This window comes from Chiloscyllium punctatum, chromosome 26 (assembly GCF_047496795.1).
Source record: "Chiloscyllium punctatum isolate Juve2018m chromosome 26, sChiPun1.3, whole genome shotgun sequence".
Taxonomy (NCBI): domain Eukaryota; kingdom Metazoa; phylum Chordata; class Chondrichthyes; order Orectolobiformes; family Hemiscylliidae; genus Chiloscyllium; species Chiloscyllium punctatum.
The window spans coordinates 35,613,033-35,639,915 of record NC_092764.1 but is presented as its reverse complement, the minus strand read 5'-3'; the positions used below and the strand labels follow the sequence as shown (position 1 = coordinate 35,639,915).

At 42.3% G+C, this 26,883-nt stretch overlaps 1 protein-coding gene across 2 annotated transcripts in view; it reads right to left on the bottom strand.

Annotated features, from left to right (window-relative positions):
* The window catches only part of ca5a (carbonic anhydrase Va), a 79,734-nt gene extending 67,478 nt beyond the window's left edge, over nt 1-12,256 (bottom strand). The window contains exons 1-2 of one of the 2 annotated variants that reach the window (XM_072596123.1): nt 11,913-12,256; nt 11,392-11,589 (exon numbers count right to left, since the gene is read on the bottom strand). In XM_072596123.1, the coding sequence (XP_072452224.1) occupies nt 11,392-11,589; nt 11,913-12,030 (316 nt within the window). In that variant the 5' untranslated portion in view covers nt 12,031-12,256. The remainder of the gene's footprint in view (nt 1-11,391; nt 11,590-11,912) is intronic. The other variant, XM_072596121.1, reaches the window with a different exon arrangement.
* Nucleotides 12,257-26,883: the final 14,627 nt, after the last annotated feature.

Sequence of the window (26,883 nt, the reverse complement as noted above, 5' to 3'; positions counted from 1 at the left end):
AACATTAAAAAAAAGATAAAGACAAAATACTGGAAATCTGAAACAAACAGAATGCTTAGCAGTCCTGACAGCATCTGTGGAGAGGAGAGCAGCATTAACATTTCAAGTCCAGTGTGACTCTTCTTCAGAGCATAAAAATAAGGATGCTATGTTTCACATATTGAATACTGTTGAGGATTTGGTTTACTTAATTAAAAGGATGTAAATGCATTAGAGGCAGCTCAGATATAGCAGGCAAAATAATATTTTTCAGTGGATCTCAGTACATGTGACAATAATAAATTAAATCAAAAGAGCAGATTTATTAGAGACAAACAAAAATTGCAAGAAAAACTCAGCAAGTCTGACAGCATCTATGCAGCAAAATCAGAATTAATGTTTTGGGCTGAGTTCTGTGGAAGAATCATTCGTCCCGAAATGTTAACTCTGATTTCTCTTCACAGATGCTACTGGACCTTTTGGGCTTTGCCAGTACTTTCTATTTTTGTTTCTGATTTACAGCAACCACAGTTCTATCAGTTTTTATTTGAGCAGATTTATTAGATTGATATCTAGAGTAAGCAGGTTGCTTTAAAGGTTGGACAGGCGTTTCTTGTTTCCACTGGAGTTTAGAAATGTGAAGGGTGACTTGACTGATCTCAAATGTTCTTGACTAGATAAATATAGAAAAGATGTTTCCACTTGTGGGTCAGTCCAAAACTAGGCAGCACTATTTTAAAATTAGGGTTTGTCCTTTCTGCACAGAGGAAGTGAGAAGAAATCTTTTCTTTCAAGCTGTGAGACTTTGGAACCATCAGTGTCAGAAGGAGGTAGAAGCAGAGATATTGAAGAAAGGTGGGTAGATTGTTGTTAGGAAGTAGAATCAAAGGTTATTGGGGCAAGTGGAAATGTTACATTTGAGACACAAATGAATCAATTATTATCATATTGAATAGCAGATCATGAGAGACGGCACAAATGGGACCACCCACTGCTCTTACTTAGGATGTTGGTATGTTTGTACATCCTCCAAAATGGACTAGCAAGCCACTCATCACCACTAACTGCCAGTTGTGTCATACTACTACAAAACCAGAAGAACGTAATAAAACTGATGGACCATCTGGCATTGATCTAAGCACTGAAAACAACACAGCATAAACAATATTGTTGAGGTTCCAAAGTCCTTCCGTCATCTGGGCGTTTGTACCAAAATTAGGAGAGCTGTCCCACAGATTAGTAAACACAGTGTCAGACAATACTGCAGACACTTCCATCTCCATACCTTCTAAAAGACAGGCCCATCACTCTGGGAGCAGCGATCCTGAGAAAAAGTTTTTGCACAGAACATACCTCAGAGCCAACTGGGGTACATAGAACTTTGCAGCTACAATGTGGCAAAGCAGCTTAGAGGGAATGTCACCCGTGAGTCCTCAACAATAATTCCGGACTCAGTGAAATCTCAAGGACTCAGGTCAAACACTTGGCGTGGGCACAAAATTCTGGGTGGAGTGGCTTCAATGTTCATCACAAAATGTGTCTCAGTAGCACCACTACTGACTGAACTGGCAAAGTTCTAAAGGACATACCTGCTGGACTGGGAAAAATCAACTTAAACTTTCTCTTCACTAATCTACCTGTTACAGTTGGGTCGATCCATGATTACCGGCAGAAGGAATCTCAACTCTAGGAAATATAAAGTCCCATCTTCATGGTGTATCATTATTTCTGTTGTTATGACACAGCCAAATCAAATCAGCCTCCCTATTCTTCTATTCACAACACATTAAACTTAAAATACTCCATGACCCTCAAAACTAAGCCCAATGGTTTTGAACCAGATTTCTAAAAGAAGAACCAGTACTAGATTCTGTGAATAACTATTATCAGACACCAGGTTTAATCGCATAAACCAATGATTCAACAATTTGCTTATAACACAGTCGTTTTAGCATAGCAATGTTAAACGAAAATTATCTAATGTCTAAGATTGAAACCCAATCTTCTTAAATCCAACTGCACCTTTATACAAAGGCAGACAGAGAGAAACTGTTAAGTGATTTATAACAAGTAACATTTGTGTCACACAATGCCAGGCAATGACCATCACCAATAAGTGACAAGTTAACCATCAAGCTTTGACATTGTTACCATCACTGAATCTCCCATTATCAACATTCTGGGGGTTATCATTTACCAGAAAAGCACCTGGACTTGCCACATAAACCTGGAGGTTCCAAGAGCAGATCAGAGGCTAGGAATACTGTGGTGATTGTGGTTCTGTTCGCCGAGCTGGGAATTTGTGTTGCAAACGTTTCGTCCCCTGTCTAGGTGACATCCTCAGTGCTTGGGAGCCTCCTGTGAAGCGCTTCTGTGGTGTTTCCTCCGGCATTTATAGTGGCCTGTCTCTGCCGCTTCTGGTTGTCAGTTTGAGCTGTCCGCTGTAGTGGCCGGTATATTGGGTCCAGGTCGATGTGTTTGTTGATAGCACTCATCCACAGACTCTATCAACAAACACATCAATTAACATTCACTCCACACAAATGCCAGGCAATCCCAATAAGAGACTGAATGCCCCTTGACATTCAATGGTATTACCATCATTCAATCTCACACTATCAAAATCCTCACAGGTTACCATTGACCAGAAACTCAACTGGACTCACTATTTAAATACAGTAGCTCCAACAGTAGGTCAGAAGCTAAGAACTGTGCAGCAAGTAACTCATCTTCTGACTCCCCAAAGCATGTCCACTATTTACAAGGCACAAGTCATTGAGGTGATGACGTACTCCCCCCCCCCACCCCCCATTTGCCTAAATGAGTGCAACTCCAACATTTAAGAAGCTTGACACCATCCACAACAAAGGAGCCCGCATGATTGACACCACATCCACAAACATCCACTCTCTCCACTACTGACACTCAGTAGCAGCGGTGTGTTGTCTCTACAAGTTGCACTAGAGAAATTCCCCAAAGATCCTCAAACATCTTCCAAACTCATGACCACTCCCCTAGAAGAACATCAGTGGCAGATATATTAATATATTAACACTGCTGATAACAGTGGGAAAGAAGACGTTCTTGAATCTTTTGGTTTTCACAAGTTTTCACAATTAAATTAGTCTCACTTGTCTGCATTTATTCCACATCCCTCCATACTTATCCCATCCATGTATCTGTCTAAATTTTTCTTCAATGACAAAATTGTACTTGCTTCAACCACTATCTCGGAACACTCACTACCCTCTGTGTGAAAAAAATGGCACTCTGGACCCTTTTGTATCTCTGTCCTCTCACCCTAAACCTATGACCTCTAAATTTAGACTCCCCTTATCTATGCTTCTCAGGATTTTACAGATCTCTAAGGTCACCCTTAAATCTCCTATGCTCCAGGGAAAAAAGTCCCAGTCTATCCAACCTTACCTTATAACTCAAATCTTCCAGTCCAGGTTGCATCCCAGCAAATCTTTTCTGAACTCTTTCTAGTTTAATACTATCCTTTCTATTCGGTTGTCCAGAACTGCATGCAGTAAGTATGCGAACATGCCCTCACCAAACTCATGCACAGCTGAAATAAAATGTCTTAACGCTCATATTCAGGGGTCTGATGAAAGCAAGCATGCAGAAAGCCTTCTTCACCTGTCTACCTGTAACTCTACTTTCAAGAAGCTTTGAACGTGTACCCCTAGATCTCTATTCTCTCTAACATTTCTGTGCAGGCCTTGCCTTGGTTCGACACCAAAATGCAACATTCTACATTTACCTAAATTAAGCACTATTTACCATTCCTCAGCCCGCTTGTCCAGTTGAACAAAATAACTTTCTTCACTGTCCACTATACCACCAATCTTGGTGTCATCCATAAATTTACTAAACACACTTCCTAAATTCTCATCCAAATCATTTATATAAATAATGAATGACAGTGCACCCATCAATGATTGCTGTGGCACACCACTGGTCACAGGCCTCCAATCTGAAAAACAGCTCTCTATCACCACCCTGTCTTCTACTGTCAAGGAATTTGCCAGGATTGGTGGGTTTGAGTTCAATGGAGAGGCTAAATAGGCTGGGGCTGTTTTCTCTGGGAGCGTCAGAGGTTGAGGGGTGACCTTATAGAGGTTTATAAAATCATGAAGGGCATGGATAGAGGAAATAGACAAGATCTTTTCCCTGGGGTGTGGGTGTCCAGAACAAGAAGGCATAGGTTTAGGGTGAGAGGGGCAAGGTTTGCAAGGGACCTAAGGGGCAACGTTTTCATGCAGAGGGTGGTGCGTGTATGGAATGAGCTACACAAGGAAGTGGTGGAAGCTGGTACAAATACAACATTTAAAAGTCATCTGGATGGATATATGATCAGGAAGGGTTTAAAGGGAGATAGGCCAAGCGCTAGCAAATGGGACTAGATTAGTTTAGGGTATCTGGCCAGTATGAACGGGTTGGACCGAAGGGTGTGTTTCCATGCTCTACATCTCTATGACTCTAAGTCAATATTTTTTTCAACTGACCAGCTCTCCCTGGATCTCGTGAGATTTAACCTTGCTCAAAAACCTACCATATGGTACCTTATCAAAGGCCTTGCTAAAGTCCATGTAGACAATGTCTATTACACTGCCTTAATCTTTCTTGGTTATCCCAGTTGCCATACCAAGCTGTGATACATCCTGGCAGGATGCTTTCTATGGTGCCTCTCTAAAGATTGCTAGGAGTCATTGTGGACATGCTGAATTGCCTTAGCTTTCTGAAGAAGTAGAGGCATTGGTATGCTTACTTGACTGTGGATGGACCAAGATGGATTGTTAGATATATTTTACTCCTAGGAACTTGAATCTTTCAATAACCTCCACCTCAGCACCACTTATACAGACAGGGGCGTTTCCTCCACTCCATTTCCTGAAGTTGATGAAGAGCTCCTTTGTTGCGTTGACATAGAGAGAGAAACTGCTGTCTTTACACCATGTCATTCAGCTCTCTGTTTTCTTTACTCTGTCTCATCGTTGTTTGAGATCTGACCCACTACAATGGTGTCATCAGCAAATTTGTCAATGGAGTTAGAGCTGAATTTTGCTGCACAGTTTTCAGTGTATGAGGAGTATAGTAAGTGGTTGAGTATGCGGTCTTGCAGGGCACTGGTGTCGAAAATTATCGTGGGGGAGGTGTTATCCCCTATCTGACCCACCAAAATACAGCATCTTACATTTATCTAAATTAAACTCCATTTACCATTCCTCAGCCCGCTTGTCCAGTTGATTAAGATTTCGCTGCATTCCCACATAATCTTCTTCAGTCCAATATGCTACCAAACTTGGTGTCATCTGTAAATTTAGTAACCATACCTCCTAAATCCTCATCCAAATCATTTACGTAAATGATGAATGACAGTGGACGCAGCACCAGATTATGGACCCAGATTGCATACTATGGCTAAGAACGTCAAGGAGGCAGTTGCAAAACAGGTTGCAGGGTCCTAGGTCTCAGAGACTGGAGTTGAGTTTTGGAATTATGGTGTTGAAGGTGGAGCTAAAATAAAGAAACAGAAGTCTGACAGAGGTGTCCATGTTATCCAAGTGTCCCAGGGATGAATGTAGGTTGAGGGAAATGGCGTCTACTGTGGACTTCTTGTGACAGCAGGTAAATTGTAGTCGATCCAAAGCAATCTGGGACGCTGGAGTTGACCTGTGCCACTACTAACCTCTTGAAGCACTTTTTTTTTAAAAAAGAATCCCTACAATGTGGAAACAGGCCCTTTGGTCCAACAAGTCCAAACCAATCCTTGGAACAGTAACCCACCCAGACCCATTCCCCTATATTTATTCCTGACTAATGCACCTAATCTGAACACAATGGGCAATTTAGCATGGCCAATTTACCTAACCTGCATGCCTTTGGATTGTGGGAGGAAACAGGAGCACCTGGAGGAAATCCACATAGACACAGGGAGAATGTGCAAACTCCACAGAGCCACCATGTTGGCCCTTTGCATATCTATGCGAAGAGAAACAAAGTTAATGTTGAGTCCAATATGAATCTTCTTCAGAAGTCATGCCAGACTCAAAACGTTACTCATTCCATGAGATCAACTTGTTAATCCAAATCTTCAGCAAAGGGTTTAAGTTGAAAGTGCATGTGAATTTTAGTTTACCTGAAAATGATTTAAATGGCTTTACTAATACATTCTAGAAATCTCCAGAAAAACCCAAAGGGTTGGAAAAACCATGATGGTCAACATTTCTACAAGTCTGGAAAATGTAAGATGTTCAGCTTTCAAAACCTACATGATATGTCTAACCTTTACAAAAGCAATATCAGTGTTTGTATTATAAGACATCCGTATTTTAAATGAAAAATGCAACTTGGCCCAAGATGGTATCTATGTATTTTGGCAGCGACAGCATGTGAGTAACGATGGAACCAAGTTCAGTGGGATGCTGTAGATCTTCACCAGCACTTTTGTTTAAACGGGGAGTGTGGAAATATAAAATTGATTTAAGTATATGATGAGATTTGTAAGATATTCTCAGAGAACACACAATGTCAAGTGTTCAAGGACACAGTCCTAATGGCACACTGTCATATTATCTGATAATATGGATCTGTTTATTAACCTGGGCCAAAAAAAGGTCATTTGATCATAAGCGGTTTAATCATTTATAGATAAATGGATACGGAGACAGGTCAATCATTAAGGTTAGCAAATGGAAAATGTGAACTACAAATCAGAAGTTACGTTGTTGTAGATTGTTAAAATTCCAGACAACTATAGAACATACATAAAAAAACTGCAGAACTGCAAATTTGACCTGTTTGGAATGAAGTTCATTAGATCATCATTCAAGTCCACATTCAACAATGTCATTGTTTCTTAATAAGGGATATAAGTAACCCCGGAGCATGACTATATAATTAAAAATAATGTCATTGGAGCTGTGAAACAATTCTGCTTTACATTCTCAACCAAAGGCAAGCGGGAGCATTTACAAAAACTGCCTGAACAAGCATAGCATGTTGAGAAATATATCAAAATCATCTCTGGTTTGTGTTTAGTGTAGTTCGCCACCATTAGCCGTTCTTTCTATCATTTTAAATTATAAATTAGTTATAATTTAATTAAGGTTATAATTAAATTAAACAAAACAAAATAGAATTATCAGTTCCTGAAGGGAAATCACAGAGATCATGTTATAGAGAAATTCAGTAAGTTGAAAGAAAAATATTGTTTGGGGTGAGGCTTTATTCATTGAAATTAATAATAATGATTTAGTCAGCCTCATGTGGGGCTGAACTAGAAAAATTAGCAGTCGAGGGAAAATTACAAAATGAAACTGACCAAAATTATAACACAGTATCAGTACAGGAGTCATGATACACCCCAGCACCTGTGTTCTAAAAACCTCTATAGTGCAAGTAGATTCAGCATGTTCCCTTCCAATAGAACTTAAGCACATATGTAACCACCTAAGAGGGACAGACAGTTGGGTACTCCGACCCTGTCTATGGTCTGTAGCCTGAACCTGTTTGTTCGTGGCCACCTTGGACAAGCCCAAGAGCAGCCTCTTCAGAAGATCCTCCAATCTGCACACACCACTCTGGAGTTTACAATTTGGGAAGGAAACTGCCATCCTTACCTGGTCTGACCTACAAGTCACTCCAGGCATACAGCAATGTAGTTGATTCTTAACTGCCCTCTGGACGATTAAGGATGGGCAATAAATGCTGACCAAGCCAGCGATGCTGTCATCATGTGAATAATAAAAAAAGTTCGTAGCAACCTGATTGCAACATATAAGATCCTGAGAGGTCATGACAGGTTGGATGCAGAGGGAATGTTACCTCTTCTGGGAGAATCAAGAACTAAGGGTCACTGTTTGAAAAGAATGCACCTCCCATTTAAAATAGAAATTAGGCAAAATATTCTCTCTGAGGGTTCAGTGTCTTTGACACTCTATTCTAAAAGATGATGGAAGTAGAATCCTTTTATCATCCACCTCTGCCCTAAAAATATTTTTGTTAAACAAGGATGGGTGGTTACCAGGAGTTAGATACAAACGTAGATGAGATTATAATCAGATCAGACATCAGCTTAAAATAGTGACAAAGGCTCAAGGGGCCAAATGATATATTCCTGCCTTTTGTTTGTATGACTGTATATTCATATCTGCCTCCATTTGGACTTTATGCAAGATTACACAATTCTCTACCCAAAGACTGCATTACATCAACAGAATGTATGGAACTAATGCAACTTCAACATCTGAACATTTTAACGAAAAAACAAATTTCTAACACAAAGCAATGCTTGTAATATCAAAATTACAGTGACCAATATCACTTTGTTTTCTCAGTCTTGTTGCTGGTAAAAACTACAAAATTATTTGCTTTCCCATATCTAAGTCCAATTTTCATTTAACCAAGTGAAATCAGCAGGAATGACCCAAAATCAAAAATGAACGTAAAAGCAACTTGCACTTATATAGTTAAAAATCACACGACACCAGGTTATAGTCCAACAGGTTTAATTGGAAGCAATAGCTTTCGAAGCGCCGCTCCTTCATCAGGTGCTCCAAAAGCTCGTGCTTCCAATTAAACCTGTTGGACTATAACCTGGTGTTGTATGATTTTTAACTTTGAACACCCCTGTCCAATACCGGCATCTCCAAATCATGCATTTATACAGTGGCTTAAAAAAATAAAGCATCCCAAGGTGTGTTAACACAAAAGCTTTGAGAATATATGGGCATATTTGAATAGATAATCAAAAATATAATATGGAATAAGGTTTTAAGGAGTGACTTAAATGAAAGAAAAAGAGAGAGGAAGAGCAAGTTTTATTTATCTGAAACACTTCCAAAATTATGGTTCATTTCCATACATCCTATAAATCCTTGGGGCTGACTGCGGTGAGAGGTTATGGATGGTCTGGGAGATGATCACTGCCTCCAACCTCATAGTCCCACAACCCCGCACCGCCCGTTTCTATCAGGGGATCTACCATCCACCGCCTCCAACCTCATAGTCCCACAACCCCGCACCTCCTGCCCAAAATGCACAAACCTGACTGCCCCGGCTGACCCATTGTCTCAGCCTGGTCCTGCCCCACTGAACTGTCCCCCTTAGTCCAAGAACTCCCCACCTACGTTCGGGACACCACCCACACCCTCCACCTCCTCCATGATTTTCGCTTCCCTGGCCCCCAACGCCTTATCTTCACCATGGACATCCAGTCCCTATACAGCTCCATCCCCCATCACGAAGGCCTTAAAGCCCTCTGTTTCTTCCTTTCCCGCCGAACCAACCTGTACCCTTCCACTGACACCCTCCTTTGACTGACTGAACTGGTCCTCACTCTGAACAACTTCTCTTTCCAAACCTCCCACTTCCTCCAAACCAAAGGAGTAGCCATGGGCACCCGCATGGGCCCCAGCTATGCCTGCCTCTTTGTTGGATATGTGGAAGTCCATCTTCCGCAGCTACACTGGCACCGCCCCCCCACCTTTTCCTCCGCTACATTGATGACTGTATCTCGTGCTCCCACAAGGAGGTTGAACAGTTCATCCACTTTATTAACATCTTCCGCCCGACCTCAAATTTACCTGGACCATCTCAAACTCCTCCGTCCCCTTCAGAGACCTCTCCATTTCTATCTCGGATGACTGACTCAACACGGACATTTAGTATAAACTGACTGACTCCCACAGCTACCTAGATTACACCTAGATTCGCCGCATCTGCTCCCAGGAAGACCAATTCCAGTACCAAACAACCCAAATGGCCTCCTTCTTCAAAGACCGCAATTTCCCCTCTAACGTGGTTGATGATGCTCTCCACCGCATCTCCTCCACTTCCCGCTCCTCTGCCCTTGAAGCCCGCCCCTCCAATTGCCACCAGGACAGAACCCCACTGGTCCTCACCTACCACCCCACCAACCTCCAGATACATCGTATCATCCTTCGTCATTTCCACCACCTCCAAACAGATCCCACCACCAAGGATATATTTCCCTCCCCACCCCTATCAGTGTTCCGTACCACTCCCTCCGCGACTCCCTCGTCAGATCCACACCCCCCACCAACCCAACCTCCCACTCCCAGCACCTTCCCCTGCAAACGCAAGAAATGCAAAACTTGCGCCCACACCTCCCCCCTCACTTCCCTCCAAGGCCCCAAGGGATCCTTCCATATCCGTCAGAAATTCACCTGCACCCTCACACACATCATTTACTGCATCCGCTGCACCCGATGTGGCCTCCTATACATTGGGGAGACAGGCCGCCTATTTGCAGAACATTTCAGAGAACACCTCTGGGACACCCGCACCAACCAACCCAACCGCCCCGTAGCTAAACACTTCAACTCCCCCTCCCACTCTGCCAAGGACATGCAGGTCTTTGGCCTCCTCCATCGCCAGACCATGGCAACACGACGCCTGGAGGAAGAGCGCCTCATCTTCCGCCTAGGAACCCTCCAACCACAAGGGATGAATGCAGATTTCTCCAGCTTTCTCATTTCCCCTCCCCCCACCTTTTCTCAGTCCCAACCCTCAGACTCAGCACCGCCTTCTTGATCTGCAATCTTCTTCCCGACCTCTCTGCCCCCCACCCCCTCTCCGGCCTATCACCTTCACCTTAACCTTCTTCCACCTATTGTATTCCCAATGCCCCGCCCCCAAGTCCCTCCTCCCTACCTTTTATCTTAGCCTGCTTGGCACACCTTCCTCACTCCTGAAGAAGGGCTTATGCCCGAAATGTCGATTCTCCTGTTCCTTTGAGCTGCCTGACCTGCTGCGCTTTTCCAACAACACATTTTTAAAATCCTATAAGTCCTGCCCATCTCTGGCATTCAATGATTAGGGGGAATTTTCAATTCTGTATTTTCTAACTTTTAAGAACAACTTCTATTTATTTCAGAAGCGAATGATTACACATAATTTGCTCCAGGCAGCTGATCATACCGAACCAAAACTCTGATTTCGCTGCAGACGCTGCGAGACCTGCTGAGTTTTTCCAGCAATTCCTGTTTCTGTTTATGATTGTCTGCATTATGAGTTGATCTACAATAACATATTGCATAATCAATATAGCCAGATAGGAACATGGGTGCAATCAGTCATTATGAAACATAATCAGAAGTTACTGTCCATTGCACCAGTTAAATATTTAAAATTTACCGCAAGCAGAACTGTTTCTTAAGACCCTAACGTCGGTATTGGCTGCTCCTCGGATGCTGCCTGACCTGCTGTGCTTTTTCAGCACCACTCTGACCTAAACCCCTGTTTCTTAAGCAAGTTTATCTCAAACTTGGTAAACAATACTGCTGCCATAACCGTCCTTTCTAACTATGCCAGACTTGTACGGTTTTGATTTCATGTTTTTTCTAACATTCAAACTTTCAGATAATCAACAGTTTTCCGTACCCGAGCTATCTTTGGAGTCTTCGAAGTCCACCTGGAAAAAATAGCCGTTGTTCCTAAGTCGAAGACAATTATTTGGGTCGTACGAGATCTTTAAAGGTTTGAGTTGCGGATTGTACACACAATGGGCAGTGTTTATGTCAATAGGAGACTGCCGGGTGCCACTTGAAACTGTCACAGGATTCTGACACTCTTGCTGCTCTGAGAGGGAAGACAAACAAAAAGTTAAACGAAGAGTTAACAGTAGCATTTCTCAGTAGAAACGTTCTGGAATGAACGTATCACGTAACAAAAATTCATGTCGCTTTCACAGATGTTACCGCAAAAGCAGTGCGAAGGCTTTAAAAGACTTTTCTATTCGAAGATTTGGATGTAGAACTAGCTTAAAATTAATCAATCAAGACTTAGAAACTAACTGGCAAATGAAAATGCATTGTAAAAATGTTCATCCATACTAAATTGGAAAGGCCAGTCTACTCAACAACAAATAAAAATAATCGAGGGAAGTCCTGGTGATCACTTACTTGCTGTGTTGATATTTTGAGTGCACGAAACAAGGTTACAATTTCTCACTGGGATCCATTGATACCTTCCGGGGAAACGTTTCGTAAAAGCGAAAATCGCTCGAAAAGAAAACACCATGTTGATTTTACGCGAAGATCAGCGCTGTTTTCTGGCTCTCGGCTATCGTGTCACAATCTGATGCGAAACAATTAATGGCAAATTCTAACTGTTGTAACCAGTTCGTGTTTAAATACATTGCAAAACAATGTACCCTTCGATTTGATCTCGATCTGCTGTCTAAATATTTGCTTGCGACAAAAACGCCCATTCATATAGATACACTATCTAACACTGCGCACGCGTTGAAGTCAAAAGGCAACACCAGAGCCAGAGCCAATCAAACAGTAGATGATGAAAAAAAACTGCAGATGCGGAAATCAGAAACAAAAACTCTTCATTAAAGACGAGTGTGGTTGTGGAGGCGAAAAACAAATCAAAACCATTCGAGTACAAACAGTTCAGCCGATCGGAATTCTGCAAAAGGGACTTAGCTAGCCGACACCTCCCTCTTCTTCTAGGACTTCGTCCTCTCCATCTCAGGCCACCACCTCAATTCAGACATCTATTTCAAACCCCCAACTCCCAAGCTACCTTGTTACATCTCCTCCCACCATCCCGCTGTAAAAATGCGATCCCTTATTCTCAATTCCTCTGCCATATACGCACCCAGGAGGAACAATTCCACTCCAGTACAACCCAGATGTCCTCTTACTTCAACAACTGCTATTTCTCCTCCCATGATGAATGATGCCCTCCAGCGCATCTCCTCCATTTCCCACACCTCTGCCCTCGAACCCAACCCCCACAACCGCAAAAAGGATAGACCCCCCCCCCCCCGTCCTCACCTTTCAACCCATGAATCTCCAGATAGAGCATATTATCCTCCACCATTTCTGCCACCTACAGTCATACCCTACAACCAAATATATATTTCTAGCCCCATCCCTAAACAATTTCCACGGAAACCACTCCCTCCGTGACTCCCTTGTGAGGTCCACAACACCCACCAACCCATCCTTTACACTCAGCACCTTCCCTTGACGCCACATGAAGTGTAAAACCTGTGCCCACACCTCCCCCTGTAATTCAGTCCAAGGCTCCAAAAGATTATTTCACATCCTGCAGATTTTCCTGCACATCCACCCATCTACAGCATCTGTTGCTCTCGATGTGGCCTGGTCAACATCAAGGAGGCAGGATGCAGTTTGGAGAATATCTCTGGGACACACACACCAGACAACCCCACTGCCCTGTGGCCAACTTCAACTCCCACTCCCTCAAGCACATGCAAGTCCTGAATTTCCTCCACCGCCAAATTAAAGCCATCCCCCACCTGGACAAAGAACACCTCATCTTTCGCCTTGGGACCCGACAACCACATGGCATCGACATAGACTTCACTAGTGTCCAAATTGCCCATCCCCCCACTTCATACCCAGGACCATCCCTCCAACTCGGCACTGTTCTTTTGACCTGACCTACCTATCCATCTTCCTTCCCACCTATCCACTCCACCCTCCCAACCGACCTATCACAATTACCTCCCACTTGCATTCATCTATTGCCTTCCTACCTACCTACTCACCAGCCCCACCCCTCTATTTACCTCAGTCCCTTACCCCTACACTCCTGATGAAGGACTTATGCCTGAAACATCGACTCTCCTGCTCTGTGGATGCTGCCTGACCTGCTGTGCTTTTCCCAGTGCCATACTTTTTGACAATAGAAACACCCCACTAGTTCAGCTCCACTGCTTCCCCCAGCCCTTCATGTCTATTCAAATAATTACCCAGTCCTTTGAAAGGATCAAATTTGTGTCCTCTCAATCTTAGTAATTTATACTACACCTTTCATAATTTAAGGACGATTTGAGCAGTACTCTCTAAACTGTTCCCCATTGTGACCCTATTTCAGTGCTTTAAACTTGCTTGAAACTAACCTGGTCAGGGACTTGGTGGAGGTGACGTGTAGATATACCTGCAATAATAGGATTAAAGGGCGGGGGGGGGGAAGGGTAACAGCAGGGATAAGGAGAGAGTGACAGACTTGTGCGGAGGGGGGAAACAAGTGAGAGTTTTGTAAGATCAGAGACCTCTTATGACAGGGTGGAAGAGGAGTTGTTGAATCAAGTTTTTCATGATGTGGAGGTGCTGGTGTTGGGCTGAGGAAGACAAAGTTAAAAATCACACTACACCAGGTTATAGTCCAACAGGTTTATTTGGTAACACAAGTTTTTGGAGCACTGCTCCTTTGACAGGTAGATAGTGGAGTAGGATCATAGGACACAGAATTTATAGCAAAAAAATCATAGTGTTCTACACTGATGCGATATATTGAACAAACCTAGATTGCTGTTGAGTCTTTCATCTTTTAGAATAGGTTGCAGGTTTTGATTCATTAATATGTATATCCCAGAACTTCTTTCAAGTCACATTCCTGAGATAACTTAAGGTTTTATATAAAAAAGTATCATCTCAGCTCAGGCAATACATTAATGTGTGAGGTTAGAGTCTATCTGTATCCCAATTGTGAGTCAAACTGATTCTATTTCCAAAGTAGGAATTTATAAAATGTCACATGGATTATAAAAAGTATTGACTGCCTACAGATTGTGTGCTTTTTGAACAAAATAGAATGTATCTGCAAACACAATTCTGTAAATCCAAGTTAACCCCATAGACTTAAATATGTATGTGCATGCATTGAGGGAGTGAGTGTATGCGCATGCTTGATTGTTTGTGTGCACATAATGGAGTATATGCCTGTGAGACGGTGTGCACATGGGTGTGAGTGTGGGGGATGCGTGTGTGTACACCTGAGAAACAGCGTGTATATGAGAGAAGGTCTGCGTGTGTGAGTATGTAAGAGTGTGAGTATATGTGTACTTGTGTGTGTATGTGTGTGAGTGTGTATAGTGTAGTGGGGTCATCTGTAGTGTGACATGAACCCAAGGTTCCGGTTGAGGCCATCCTCGCGGGTACCAAACTAGGGTATCAGCCTTTGCTCGGCCACTCTGTGTTGTCGTGTATCCCGAAGTTTGCCTTGTAGGACGGTTACCCAACGATGCAAAGCTGAACGTGCCTGACTGCTGAAGTGCTCCCCATAAGGGAGAGAACATCCTTGTCTGGCGACTGTTGCACAGTGTCTATTCATCCATTGTCGTAGCATCTGCTTGGTCTTGCCAATGTACTATGCCTTGGTTTTTCAGTACTTTTCCATGGCAAGATTCACACCACAAATATATGCCACACCCACGACTAAAAATTTAAAATGGCCATGTGCTGTTAACACTCCTAGATTCATGGTAGTGATTATTGTCTTGGAGCACCTGACATCAAAAATTTGGTTTGCCACAATCTAAGTTTTGGGAAGTCCTGGTGTAGAGATGAATGCAGTAGCTTTTAAGTGTCATATTTTTTCAAGCAGTAAATATAGTATCTAATTTGCAGAAAGCAATGAAAATGCTCAGATCATGTTTGATGTTTTGACTGAGAAGAAGTATTGACTAGAACATTGGCGTGTTTTGCTAGCTTGTTCAAATTGTGCTCTGAGATCTTTGCTGTCATGTTGGTTACTTATTGGTTCAAATTTTGTGGTCATCAGCAAAGTGCTGCTGGTCTTGAATGAGAACTTTACTGGAATGCAATGTTAGGGTAAGGGAGTTCATTTGCAAGGAAGGAGGATTCCTTCACAAATGCACTTCATTATTACAGTGTTGTGTTTACTTGAATAGGCAAAACGTAGATCATGCAGTGTGGTGAATAAATGCCACTTCCGTACAATTTGTCAAAATTAAGCTGCTTAAGGTGCAACATATTGATGGGCAAAATTGAAGAGGCAGATTCTCCAATTAACCAAAGATATTTATAGTTGTGACAACAGATCTAGTTGTTCACCTTTATTTTATTGATACTGGAAGTTACCATGATCTGTCTGGGATATCAGGAGCAAAGAAGAGCTCTTTAGCTTGCTAAACTTTATATCCTTTGTAAAGACTATTCTGCCTTGTGTAGTCCTTAATCTCATGCTCACATGTTTGGTCAGTGAAACCCTTCTCTTGCCTTCTTCAGACTAGATTCCATTCACTAGTGGCTTACGTGGCAGTTATCTTAGCATCACCTTTCTCATCTTAAGAAATAATTACCCTATTGGCTTGTAGAAGATGTCATAGAGTCATAAAGATGCACAACACGGAAAGAGAGCCTTAGGTCCAACCTGTCCATGTGAACCAGAATCTAAATTAATCTAATCCAATTTGACTGTATTTGGTCCATATCCCTTTAAACCCTTTCTATTCATAAACCCATCCAGAAGCCTCTTAAAAGTTCTAAATGTACTAGCCTCCACCACTTCCTCTGGCAGCTCATTCCATATACGCACCACTCTCTGCATGTAAAGGTTGCCCCTTAGATCCCTCTTAAATCTTGCCCCTCTCATCTTACATTTTGGGTGGTCATTTCATTTCTATATAGCCAATACTTTTGTAGCAATAGTCATCTCCACAATAATTTAAGGCCATGTTTTCATCACAAATCCTGTAGCACTTGAAGATCTGCATCTCATCCCAAAGCCATGACCTCACTGAATGGCAGAGCAGACTCGAAAGACAGAGTAGCCTACTTCGACTCCTACATGCTATGGTCTTATGATTTTAGCAAGATACCTGTCTGTCAGCCTCAGTATCTCCACTGGGTTGATGTTTTCGAAAGCATATGTACTGATGAATTTGAAAAATTTCATACACTTTCAGTTTTCTTCAACAAACCGTTTGCAACAGTGACGGCGGGAATAGGTGCATCAGAGGCTGTTGGAATAGGTGACATTGTTTCACTGCCCTTCTGTTCAAAGTGACTGTAGGATGCATTGTGCTCATCGGGCAGGGACGTACTGTTGCCCGCAATTCTGTTAGCTTTTCAGTCTGGTATGTCATGCAAGCAGAGTCACAAATCATGGGTGTCCACGTGGTTAGTATGGGTCTCAAGCTTAGTTGGTGGCCTTGTGGAGGTCATATCTGGATTTCCTGCATAGGTCAGGATCACCCAACTCGAACACCTCAGACCTGGACTTTAGGAGGGTGTGGATCTCCCAGATCATCATGATTTCCAGCTGAGGAACATTCAGATTAACTTCTGCAGCAGGCAGTCATCTACACACTTACCAATTAAGTCTGTAATGGTGGTGGTATACTTATTTAGGTTGGTTGCTAAGTTCTTAAACATGGGCCAATCCACCGTCAGACCAACACTGCACTACTTTCTGTACTGGGTCCTCATGCTTCAATTTCTGCTTGTAAGTTGGGAGGAGGAGCACAAAGTTGTGGTCTGATTTTCCAACATGTCGATGGGGGATGGAGTGATGGCATCTTTGATGGTTGTGTATCAATGGTCAAGGACATTCAGACCTTTGGTGGGACAAATGTGTTGGTGGTATTTTGGTAGCACATTCTTGATGTTGCCAAAGACATATAGATGTTCATCAGTTAGGGTACTCAAGATTCTTTTCTTTGCAAGTTGTAGCAGAGACTCTTCAATGATTGGTACAGGGTAGTGATATTTCTTCAATACTTTATTAAAGCTCTCTCTTCAAAACATTATTGATTCATACACAATCTCAACATGCAGGAGTTTTCCAGATTGTGGCTGTTGCCAGAATAATCACATCTATATGAGTTGTCAATATCTTGACTACTCCTATCTTTTCAAATTCCTCTATTTTGTCTTTCAGATGAGAACTGAGGTTAGTTGGATCTCACCTTAGGATATGTGAAGTTGGCCTTACATTCATCTATTTCATGTGACATTCACTTGAAAGGCATCCAAGACATGCAAAAAATGTTTGGAATCTGTTATATTCAGTTCCGTCGTCAATGATTTGGTGCCATTCAAAACACTGCAAAATCTGTTCTGGTACCTGGAGCATTACCAGTTCGGAGCAGCGAGAGGTGAGAGTGGGAGGTGGTGACGTTGGTGCAAGGTGATTGTCGGGAAGGCCGGTAAGTATATTTAAACTTCTTACCTTCAGGCCAGCGAGGGAGGAGCGAGCAAAGGACTTCTGGGAAGGGTAAGTAGAACAGTTTGTATTTGCGTGGTTGGATAGAGCAGGGACAGGAATGGCTGTTGCAGGTTCCGGAATTCAGATGTTTCAGTAAGAACAGAGAAGATGGGGAGGTGTGGCATTGTTGATCAGGGACAATATTACAGCTGAAGAATGGATGTTTGGGGACTCGTTAACTGGGGTAGTATGGGCTGAGGTTAGAAACAGGAAAGGAGAAGTCACCATGCTGGGAGTTTTCTATAGGCCTCCAAATAGTCTCAGAGATGTAGAGGAAAGGATAGCAAAGATGATTCTTGATAGGAGTGAGAGAGGCAGGGTAGTTGTCATGAGGGACTTCAACTATCCAAATATTGACTGGGATCCCTACAGTACGAGTACTATAGATGGGTCAGTTTTTGTCCAGTGTGTGCAGGAGGGCTTCCTGACATAGTATGTAGACAGGCCTACAAGGGGGGAAGCCACTTTAGATTTAGTACTGGGTAACGAGCCTGGCCAGGTGTTAGATTTGGAAGTAGGTGAGCACTTTGGAGACAGCGATCACAATTCTGTCAGGTTTACTTTAGTGGTGGAAAGGGATAGGTGTACTCCACCGAGCAAGAGTTACAGCTGGGGGAAGGGAAATTACGATGCAATTAGGAAAGATTTAGGAAGTGTAGAATGGGGAAGGAAACTGCAGGGGATGAGCACGTAAAAAATGTGGAACTTATTCAAGGAAAAGCTCCTGTGTGTCCTAGATAAGTATGTACCTGTCAGGCAGGGAGGAAGATATAGAACGCGTATGTTAGGACAAAATGTGAAAACTCAGTTAGGGCACTTGAGGGTTACAAGGAAGTCAGGAAAGATCTAAAAAGAGAGCTCAGAAGAGCCAGGAGGGGACATGAGAAGTTATTGGCAGATAGGATCAGGGTTAACCCTAAGGCTTTCCATAGGTATGTCAGGAATAAAAGAATGACGAGAGTTAAATTAGGGCCAATCAAGGATAATAGTGGGAAGTTGTGTGTGGAGTCAGAGGAGATAGGGGAAGCACTAAATAGATATTTTTCGACAGTGTTCACTTTAGAAAATGAAAATGTTGGCGAGGGAGATACAGAGATACTTGCATCTAGACTAAAGAGATTGAGGTTCACAAGGAAGAGGTATTAGAAATACTGCAGAGTGTGAAAATAGACAAGTCCCCTGGGCCAGATGGGATCTATCCTAGGATCCTCTGGGAAGCAAGAGAAGAGATTGCCGAGCCTTTGGCATTGATCTTCAAATCATCATTGTCTACAGGAATAGTGCCTGAGGTCTGGAGGATAGCAAATGTGGTTCCCTTGTTCAAAAAGGGTAGTAGAGACAACCCTGGTAATTACAGACCAGTGAGTCTCACTTCAGTTGTTGGTAAAGTGTTGGAAAAGGTTATAAGAGATAGGATTTATAACCATCTAGAAGAGAATAATCTGATCAGGGACAGTCAGCACAGTTTTGTGAAGGGTAGGTTGTGCCGAATGAATCTTATTGAGTTTTTTGACAAAGTGACCAAACAGGTAGATGAGAGTAAACCGGTTGCTGTGGTGTATATGGATTTCAGCAAGGTGTTCAATAAGGTTCCCCACAGTAGGCTATTAACAAAATGCAGAGGAATGGGATTGTGGGAGACATAGCAGTTTGGATCAGTAATTGGCTTGCTAAAAGAAAACAGAGGGTTGTAGTTGATGGAACATGTTCATCTTGGTGTCTAGTTACTAGCGGCATACCACAAGGGTCGGTGTTGGGTCCACTGCTAATCGTCATTTTTATAAATTACCTGGATGAGGGCTAAGAAGGGTGGGTTAGTAAATTTGCGGATGACACTAAGGTCGGTGGAGTTGTGGATAGTGACGAAGGATGTAGTAGGTTGCAGAGAGACATAGATAGGATGCAGAGCTGGGCAGAGAGGTGGCAAATGGTGTTTAATGTGGACAACTGTGAGGTGATACACTTTGGACGGAGTAATCGGAATGCAAAGTACTGGGCTAATGGTAAGATTCTTGGGAGTGCAGATGAGCAGAGAGATCTCGGTGTCCATGTACACAGATCCCTGAAAGTTGCCACCCAGATTGACAGGGTTGTTAAGAAGGCATACAGTGTTTTGGCCTTTATTAATAGAGGGATTGAGTTCCAGAACCAGGAGGTTATGCTGCAGCTGTACGGCCACACTTGGAGTATTGTGTACAGTTCTGGTCACTGCATTATAAGAAGGATGTGGAAGCTTTGGAAAGGGTGCAAAGGAGATTTACAAGGATGTTGCCTGGTATGGAAGGAATGTCTTAGAGGAAAGGCTGAGGGACTTGAGGCTGTTCTCGTTAGAGAGAAGGTTGAGAGGTGTCTTAATAGACTCATACAAGATAATCAGAGGGTTAGATAGGGTGGACAGGGAAAGCCTTTGTCCAAGTATGGGAATGGCAAACACGAGGGGACACAACTTTAAAGTAAGGGGAGATAGATATAATTCAGATGTCAGAGGTAGTTTCTTTACTCAGAGTAGAGCTGAAAATGTGTTGCTGGAAAAGCACAGCAGGTCAGGCAGCATCCAAGGAACAGGAGAATCGACGTTTCGGGCATCAGCCCTTCTTCAGGAATCCTGAAGAAGGGCTGATGCCCGAAATGTCGATTCTCCTGTTCCTTGGATGCTGCCTGACCTGCTGCACTTTTCCAGCAACACATTTTCAGCTCTGATCTCCAGCATCTGCAGTCCTCACTTTCTCCTTACTCAGAGAGTAGTAAGGGTATGGAGTGCTTTGCCTGCAACGGTAGTAGATTCACCAAATTTAAGTGCATTTAAGTCGTCATTGGACAGGCATATGGACGTACATGGAATAGTGTAGGTGGGATGGGCTTCAGATTAGTATGACAGGGTGGCGCAACATCAAGGGCTGAAGGGCCTGTACTGTGCTGTAATGTTCTATGTTCAGTTAACACAGGCATAGTTTGTTCCATGCTCACTATGTGCAGCTGTTCTATCATGGATCCTCAACTTCACTTTTGATATTTGAGTCATCACTTTGTGCACTTCAGGAGTTGCATGAAGTTGCTAATGTTTTACCAGTTGAACCAGTGATTATCTGACACTTCACATGAACTTTATGTTTGCCATTTGCAGTCATCATTCCAATAGTTACAAACCATTTTTTAATCTCAAAACTTGATGGTGCCAATCTGTCCTAGGATGTTGCTAATTTGTCAAGAGCTATTGTCCCTATCAATCGAATAATCATCTTTGTGCGCCCTTTTCTTTTTCTGAACAAACATTTGTGTACAAGGTGGCATGCTTTTTTTCTTTTTGTGATGTTCCTAACATTATTTACATCTAGTGAACTGGCCTTAACCCATCTGAATATTATCCTCTTTTCCTTTGTGATACTTGGTTGAAAGGTATGGACCAACTCTCTGCAAAGCCTCACGCATGCTCCCCTCAATACTCTTCAGCCAATGGTTAGCTACCTCAAGGGGTCAGCATATCAATAGTTTTCTTAAGAGGAAGCTGTCCTTTTCTCAGCAGTTGTGCTTTTACAGTAGGGCAGCATTTGGCCCACATCCCTCTAAACCCTTCCTATTTATGTACATATCTAGGTAAGTTAAAAAAGTTGTAATTGTAACAGCTTCCACCACTTCCTTGGGCAGCTTCTTCCATACATGCACCACCCTCTGCGTGAAAATGTTGTCCCTTATGTCCCTTTTAAATCTTGCCCATCTCACCTTAAACTTATGCCCTCTAATTTTGGATTCTACCCTGGGGAAAAGACATTGACAGTTCACCTATCTATGCCCCTCATGATTTTATAAACTTCTATAAGGTCACCCCTCAGCCTCTGACACTCCAGGGAAAATAGCCTCAGCTTATTCAGCCTCTACCTATAGCTCAAATCCTCTAATCCTGGCAACATGCTTGTAAATCTTTTCTGAACCTTTCAAGTTTAACAATATTGTTCCCATAGCTGGATTCCAAAAGTGGCCTACTCAATGTCCTGTACAGCCACAACATGGCCGCACAATTCCTATACTCAATGCACTGACCATAAAGGCAAGCACACCAAATGCCTTCTTCACAATCATGTCTACCTGCAACTTCACTTTCGCAGAACTATGAATTTGCAGTCCAAGGTCTCTTTGTTCGGCAACACTGCCCAGGACGTTACCATTAAGTGTATACATCCTGCCTTAATTTGCCTTTCCAAAACGCAGCACCTCATATTTATCTAGATCCTGTCTACCCACCACTCCTTGGCCCATTGGCCCATCTGATCAAGGTCCCATTGTACTCCTTCTTGGCTGTCCAGTGCACCACCAATTTTGGTGTCATCTACAAACTAACTAGTCATACCTCCTACATTCACATCCAAATCATTTATATGAATGACAAAAAGCAACGGATCCACCACCGATCCTTGCAGCACACTGCTGGTTACAGACTTGCAGTCCGAAAAGCAAACCTCCACAACCACCACCACCATGTCTCCTACTTTGAGCCAGTTATGTATGCAAATGGCTAGTTCTCCCTGTATTTCATGTTAACTTTGTTAACCAGTCTACCTTGTCAAACACTATCTGAAGTCCATATAGACAATGTCCACTGCTCTGCCTTCAGCAATCCTCTTTGTCATTTCCTCAAAAACCTCAATCAAGATTTACCGCACACAAAGCCATGTTCACTATCCCTAATCAGTCTTTGCCTTTCCAAATACGTGTAAATCCTGTCACTCAGAATCCCCTCCAACAACTTGCCCACACCTGATGCCAGGCTCACCAGACTATAGCTCCCTGGCTTTTCTTTACCACCTATCTTAAATAATGGCATCACATCAGCCAACCTCCAGTTTTCCAGGCACCCTCACACATGGCTGTCAAAGATACAAATATCTCAGAAAGGGACCCAGAAATCACTTCCCTAGCTTTCCACAAAGTTCTGGGGCACAGGGATTTATCCACCTTTATGCTTTTTAAGACATCCAGCACCACCTTCTCTGTAATGTGGACACTTTTTAAGATTTCACTATTAATTCCCAACAGTTCTCTAGCTTCCATATCATTCTCCACAGTATACAGATGCAAAATACTTGTTTAGTATCTCACCCTGTGATTCTACACACAGGTGGCCTTGCTGATCTTTAAGGGTCCCTATTCTCTCTATAGTTATTCTTTTGTCCTTAATATATTTGTAGTATCCCTTTGGATTCTCCTTAATCCTATTTGCCAAAGCTATCTCATGTCCCCTTTTTTGCCCTCCTAATTTCCCTTGAGTATTCACCGACTGCCCTTATACTCTTCCATGGGGTCATTCCATCCCTGCTGTCTCGACCTGACATATGCTTCTTCTTTTTCTTGACCAGAACATCAATTTCACTACTCATTCAGAATTCCCTCCACCTACCAGCCTTACCCTTCACTCTTACAGGAACACACTGTCTCATGTTTGAAGGCTTCCCATTTTCCAGCTTTCCTTTTACCTGTGAATAACCGCTCCTAATCAACTTTGAAAGCTCTTACTCAATACGGTCAAAATTTGTCTTCCTCCAATTTAGAATCAGGTCACCATAGCTTTTAGAGCAGGTCTCTCCTTTTCCATCACTATTTTAAGACTAATAGAATTATGATCACTGGCCCAAAATGCTCCCCCACTGATACTTCAGTAACTTGCCCTGCCTTATTTCCCAAGGATAATATTAGAAGTAGAGGAGTGACATAAAATTGCAAGAAAAAATAGCAAACCTGAGGTTTGGGAGTAGTTTAGAGTTCAGCAAAGAGGCACCAAATGCTGATAAAGAGGGGAAAAATGTATGAGAGTATACTTGTAAGGAACGTAAAAACAGACTATATAATCCTCTGCAGTAATAAAAAATTACAAAAAAAACACAAATGTTGGATCTTTACAGTCTGAAACAGAAGAATTAATAATGGAGAAGAAGCAAATGACACAGCAATTAAACAGCATCAGAGGTTGTGGGGTGCCCTTATAGAGGGTATGTGTAGGGTGAATAGCCAAGGTCTTTTTCTAAGGTGTGTGAGTCCAAAATTAGAAGGCATAAGTTTAATGATAGGAACAAGATTTACAAAGAACCTGAGGGCTAACTTTTTCATGCAGAGGGTGCTGCATGTATGGAACGAGCTGGCAGATGAAGTGGTGGAGGCAGATACAATTACATTATTTAAAAGACACCTGGATGGGTTTATGAATAGGAAGGGTTTAGAAGGATGAGAGGCCAAATGCTGGCCAATGGGACTAGATCAGATTGGGATGTCTGGTCAGCACAGAAGAGTCGGACTGAAGGGTCTGCTTCTGTGCTGTATTACTCTATAACTACTTTAGTTGCATCTTTACAGAAGACATCAATAATTTACCATAAATACAGAGAAGCAAGGGTCTATTAGGAAGAAATTGAAGAAGATTAGTTTTAGTAAAAAGAACAAGACAAATTAATGTGACTGAAACCTAATAAATCTTCACTGCCTGATAATCTATATTCTAGGGTACTAAAGGAAGTGGCCATGGAGACAGTTGATACGTTGGTTGTAATCCTGCAAAGGAAGGAAGGAAAAAAAGGGAATTACAAACCAGTTAACTTCATATCAATAACATGGTAAGTGCTGGATTATATAAATATCAATGCAACAGAAATATCAATGGATTTCACAAAATTAACAAATGTACTGCAATTTCTTTGAGGATTTAACTTACATAAAGCCTTTGATAAAGGCCAAATAGAAAGTTAATGCAAATCAATACACATGGGACAGTGGAGTAATATACTGGTATGGATTGAAAATTGGTTAGTTGACAAGAAACAGAGATTAGCAATATCTTTTTCAGCGAGGCAGGCGCGAACTAATCAGGTACAGCAGGGTCACTGCTTCCAGGGATCATTGCTTGAACCCCAGTTATTCACAATGAATATCAACAATTTGGATGGGGGAAATGAAATTTATGGATGACACAAAACTATGTGAGAGTGAAAATGGTGAGGAGGATGTAAAGAATCTTCAAGGTGATTTAAACAACTCGAATGAGCAAATGTATGGTAGATGCAGTATAATGTGGATACATATGTAGTTAGTACTTGGTTAGGAAAAAAAAACAGAATTGCATGGTACTATTTAAATGTGATAGATTAGGAAATGTTGATGTACAATAGGACTCTGGCTGTCCTTGTACACCAGTCACTGAAAGTGAGCATACAGATGCAACAAGCATTAGGAAGACAATTGGAACATTGGCTTTTATTGCAAGAGGGTTTGAGTGCGGTAGCAAGAATTTCTTAATGTAGCTGTAGACAGCTGTGGGGAGATCACACTTGGTAGCTCTGGATACCTTATCTAAGTAAAGATGAACTTGCCATAAGTTAAAGTTTCACTAGACTGATTCCTGGTATGGCAGGACTATCAAATGAGGTAGGATTGACTAGACCTATATTCACTAAAGTTTAGCAAATTACATGGGGATTTCATCTCATTAAAACATATAAAATTCTGATTGGGCTGAGCAGACTGGGTGCAGGAAAGGTATTTTCCTTGGCAGATTGGGCAGAGGTGGTGTTCAGAATAAGGAGAACAAGGGGTCATGATCTCAGGAGTTTGCAGTCTGAAAGAGCTCCACATTTCAGGGCATGAGATTTTGATCACAGATCCTCTTGTAACGCTGAGTATCCATTACTGCAGCTGTGTTGCTGTAGTGCACATTTGTCAAGGGATGGAAAAACACATTCTTGTTTTCACAACAGTAAACGTTATATCTGTGATTTAAATGTTCAGCAACAGTCACTTTGACAGTCCCTGTGAAATACTTAGAATTCAAGGTAAATGTGAAACTCGGGTGCAAGTTGAGAAGTGTGTAAGGGTAGGGTGTCAGATTAATAAGTGCCAATAGGCAGGGTGACAGGTTATTAGGATAGAGTTGGTAAGGTGCCACATCAGTTGGGTGTGAGGGCACACACTGGGCATAGTGCCAGGTGATTTCCTGTTTAGAATACATTGGAAAAAGCAGGAGATATGTGGTGCAGCAGGGAGAGGTGCTCATAGTGGTTCAGCAAAGAGGGTAGGGCGATGGGAGTAAGTTAGGCCAGAGGGGGAGAAAAGAAGGATTGTATGGGGTGTTTGTCAGATCTTGGCTCCTAAGTGGCTGCATGAGGGGTTGGGCTGTTAGCCCTATGGGTAACAAGAGAGGTTCAGGTCTCAGGAAGGTTCTGGGTGGAGGGAGTTGGTTCCAGTGGCATGGGATCTGGGGAGATGTAATTGGGCTCACTGCTGGTAAATTAGGGGTGGAAGGTTTCAGTTTAATAGTTGACAAAAATAGACCAGATATTTATCTCACATTTCTTGGTAACTATGAGCTCCCCATTCCTTGATTTAAACGGAGACTTCAGAGGAATTCAGTCGCTGAGGAATTGCCCATCAGAATTTTCAATTTCCCGGACAATTCCCAAAGTCGGTGATTCCACAACGTTTCCACATGCAACTCCAACGGATGCTGCAAAAACGATTATCTGGCAATTGATCTGAAAATTGTTAGTCCCTATTTGCATACTCTGACGCCAGAGGTGGAAGCATATCTTATACACGTGTATAGCAAACCAGTGTACGAATTATTTTTCAAATGTACTAAGTGGGCCAACCAGGTATGCAGTAATTTAAAATGCAAGAATATTGCTGTCCAACTCCGAAACGATAAATGAACACAAAAAGTGGGTGATAGTATTCATCTGTAAGCAGCAAAATACAAAAGCAATTTCTTTCCAATCGAAATCCAGAAAAAAAATCAACTCAGCAAAAACAAACCTGTTTCTGATCAAAATTCTGGTTTGCTGCTTTTCAGACTCTTAACGGAAAGAATACGAAGATTTTATAAATGAAAAATACCGCATTTAG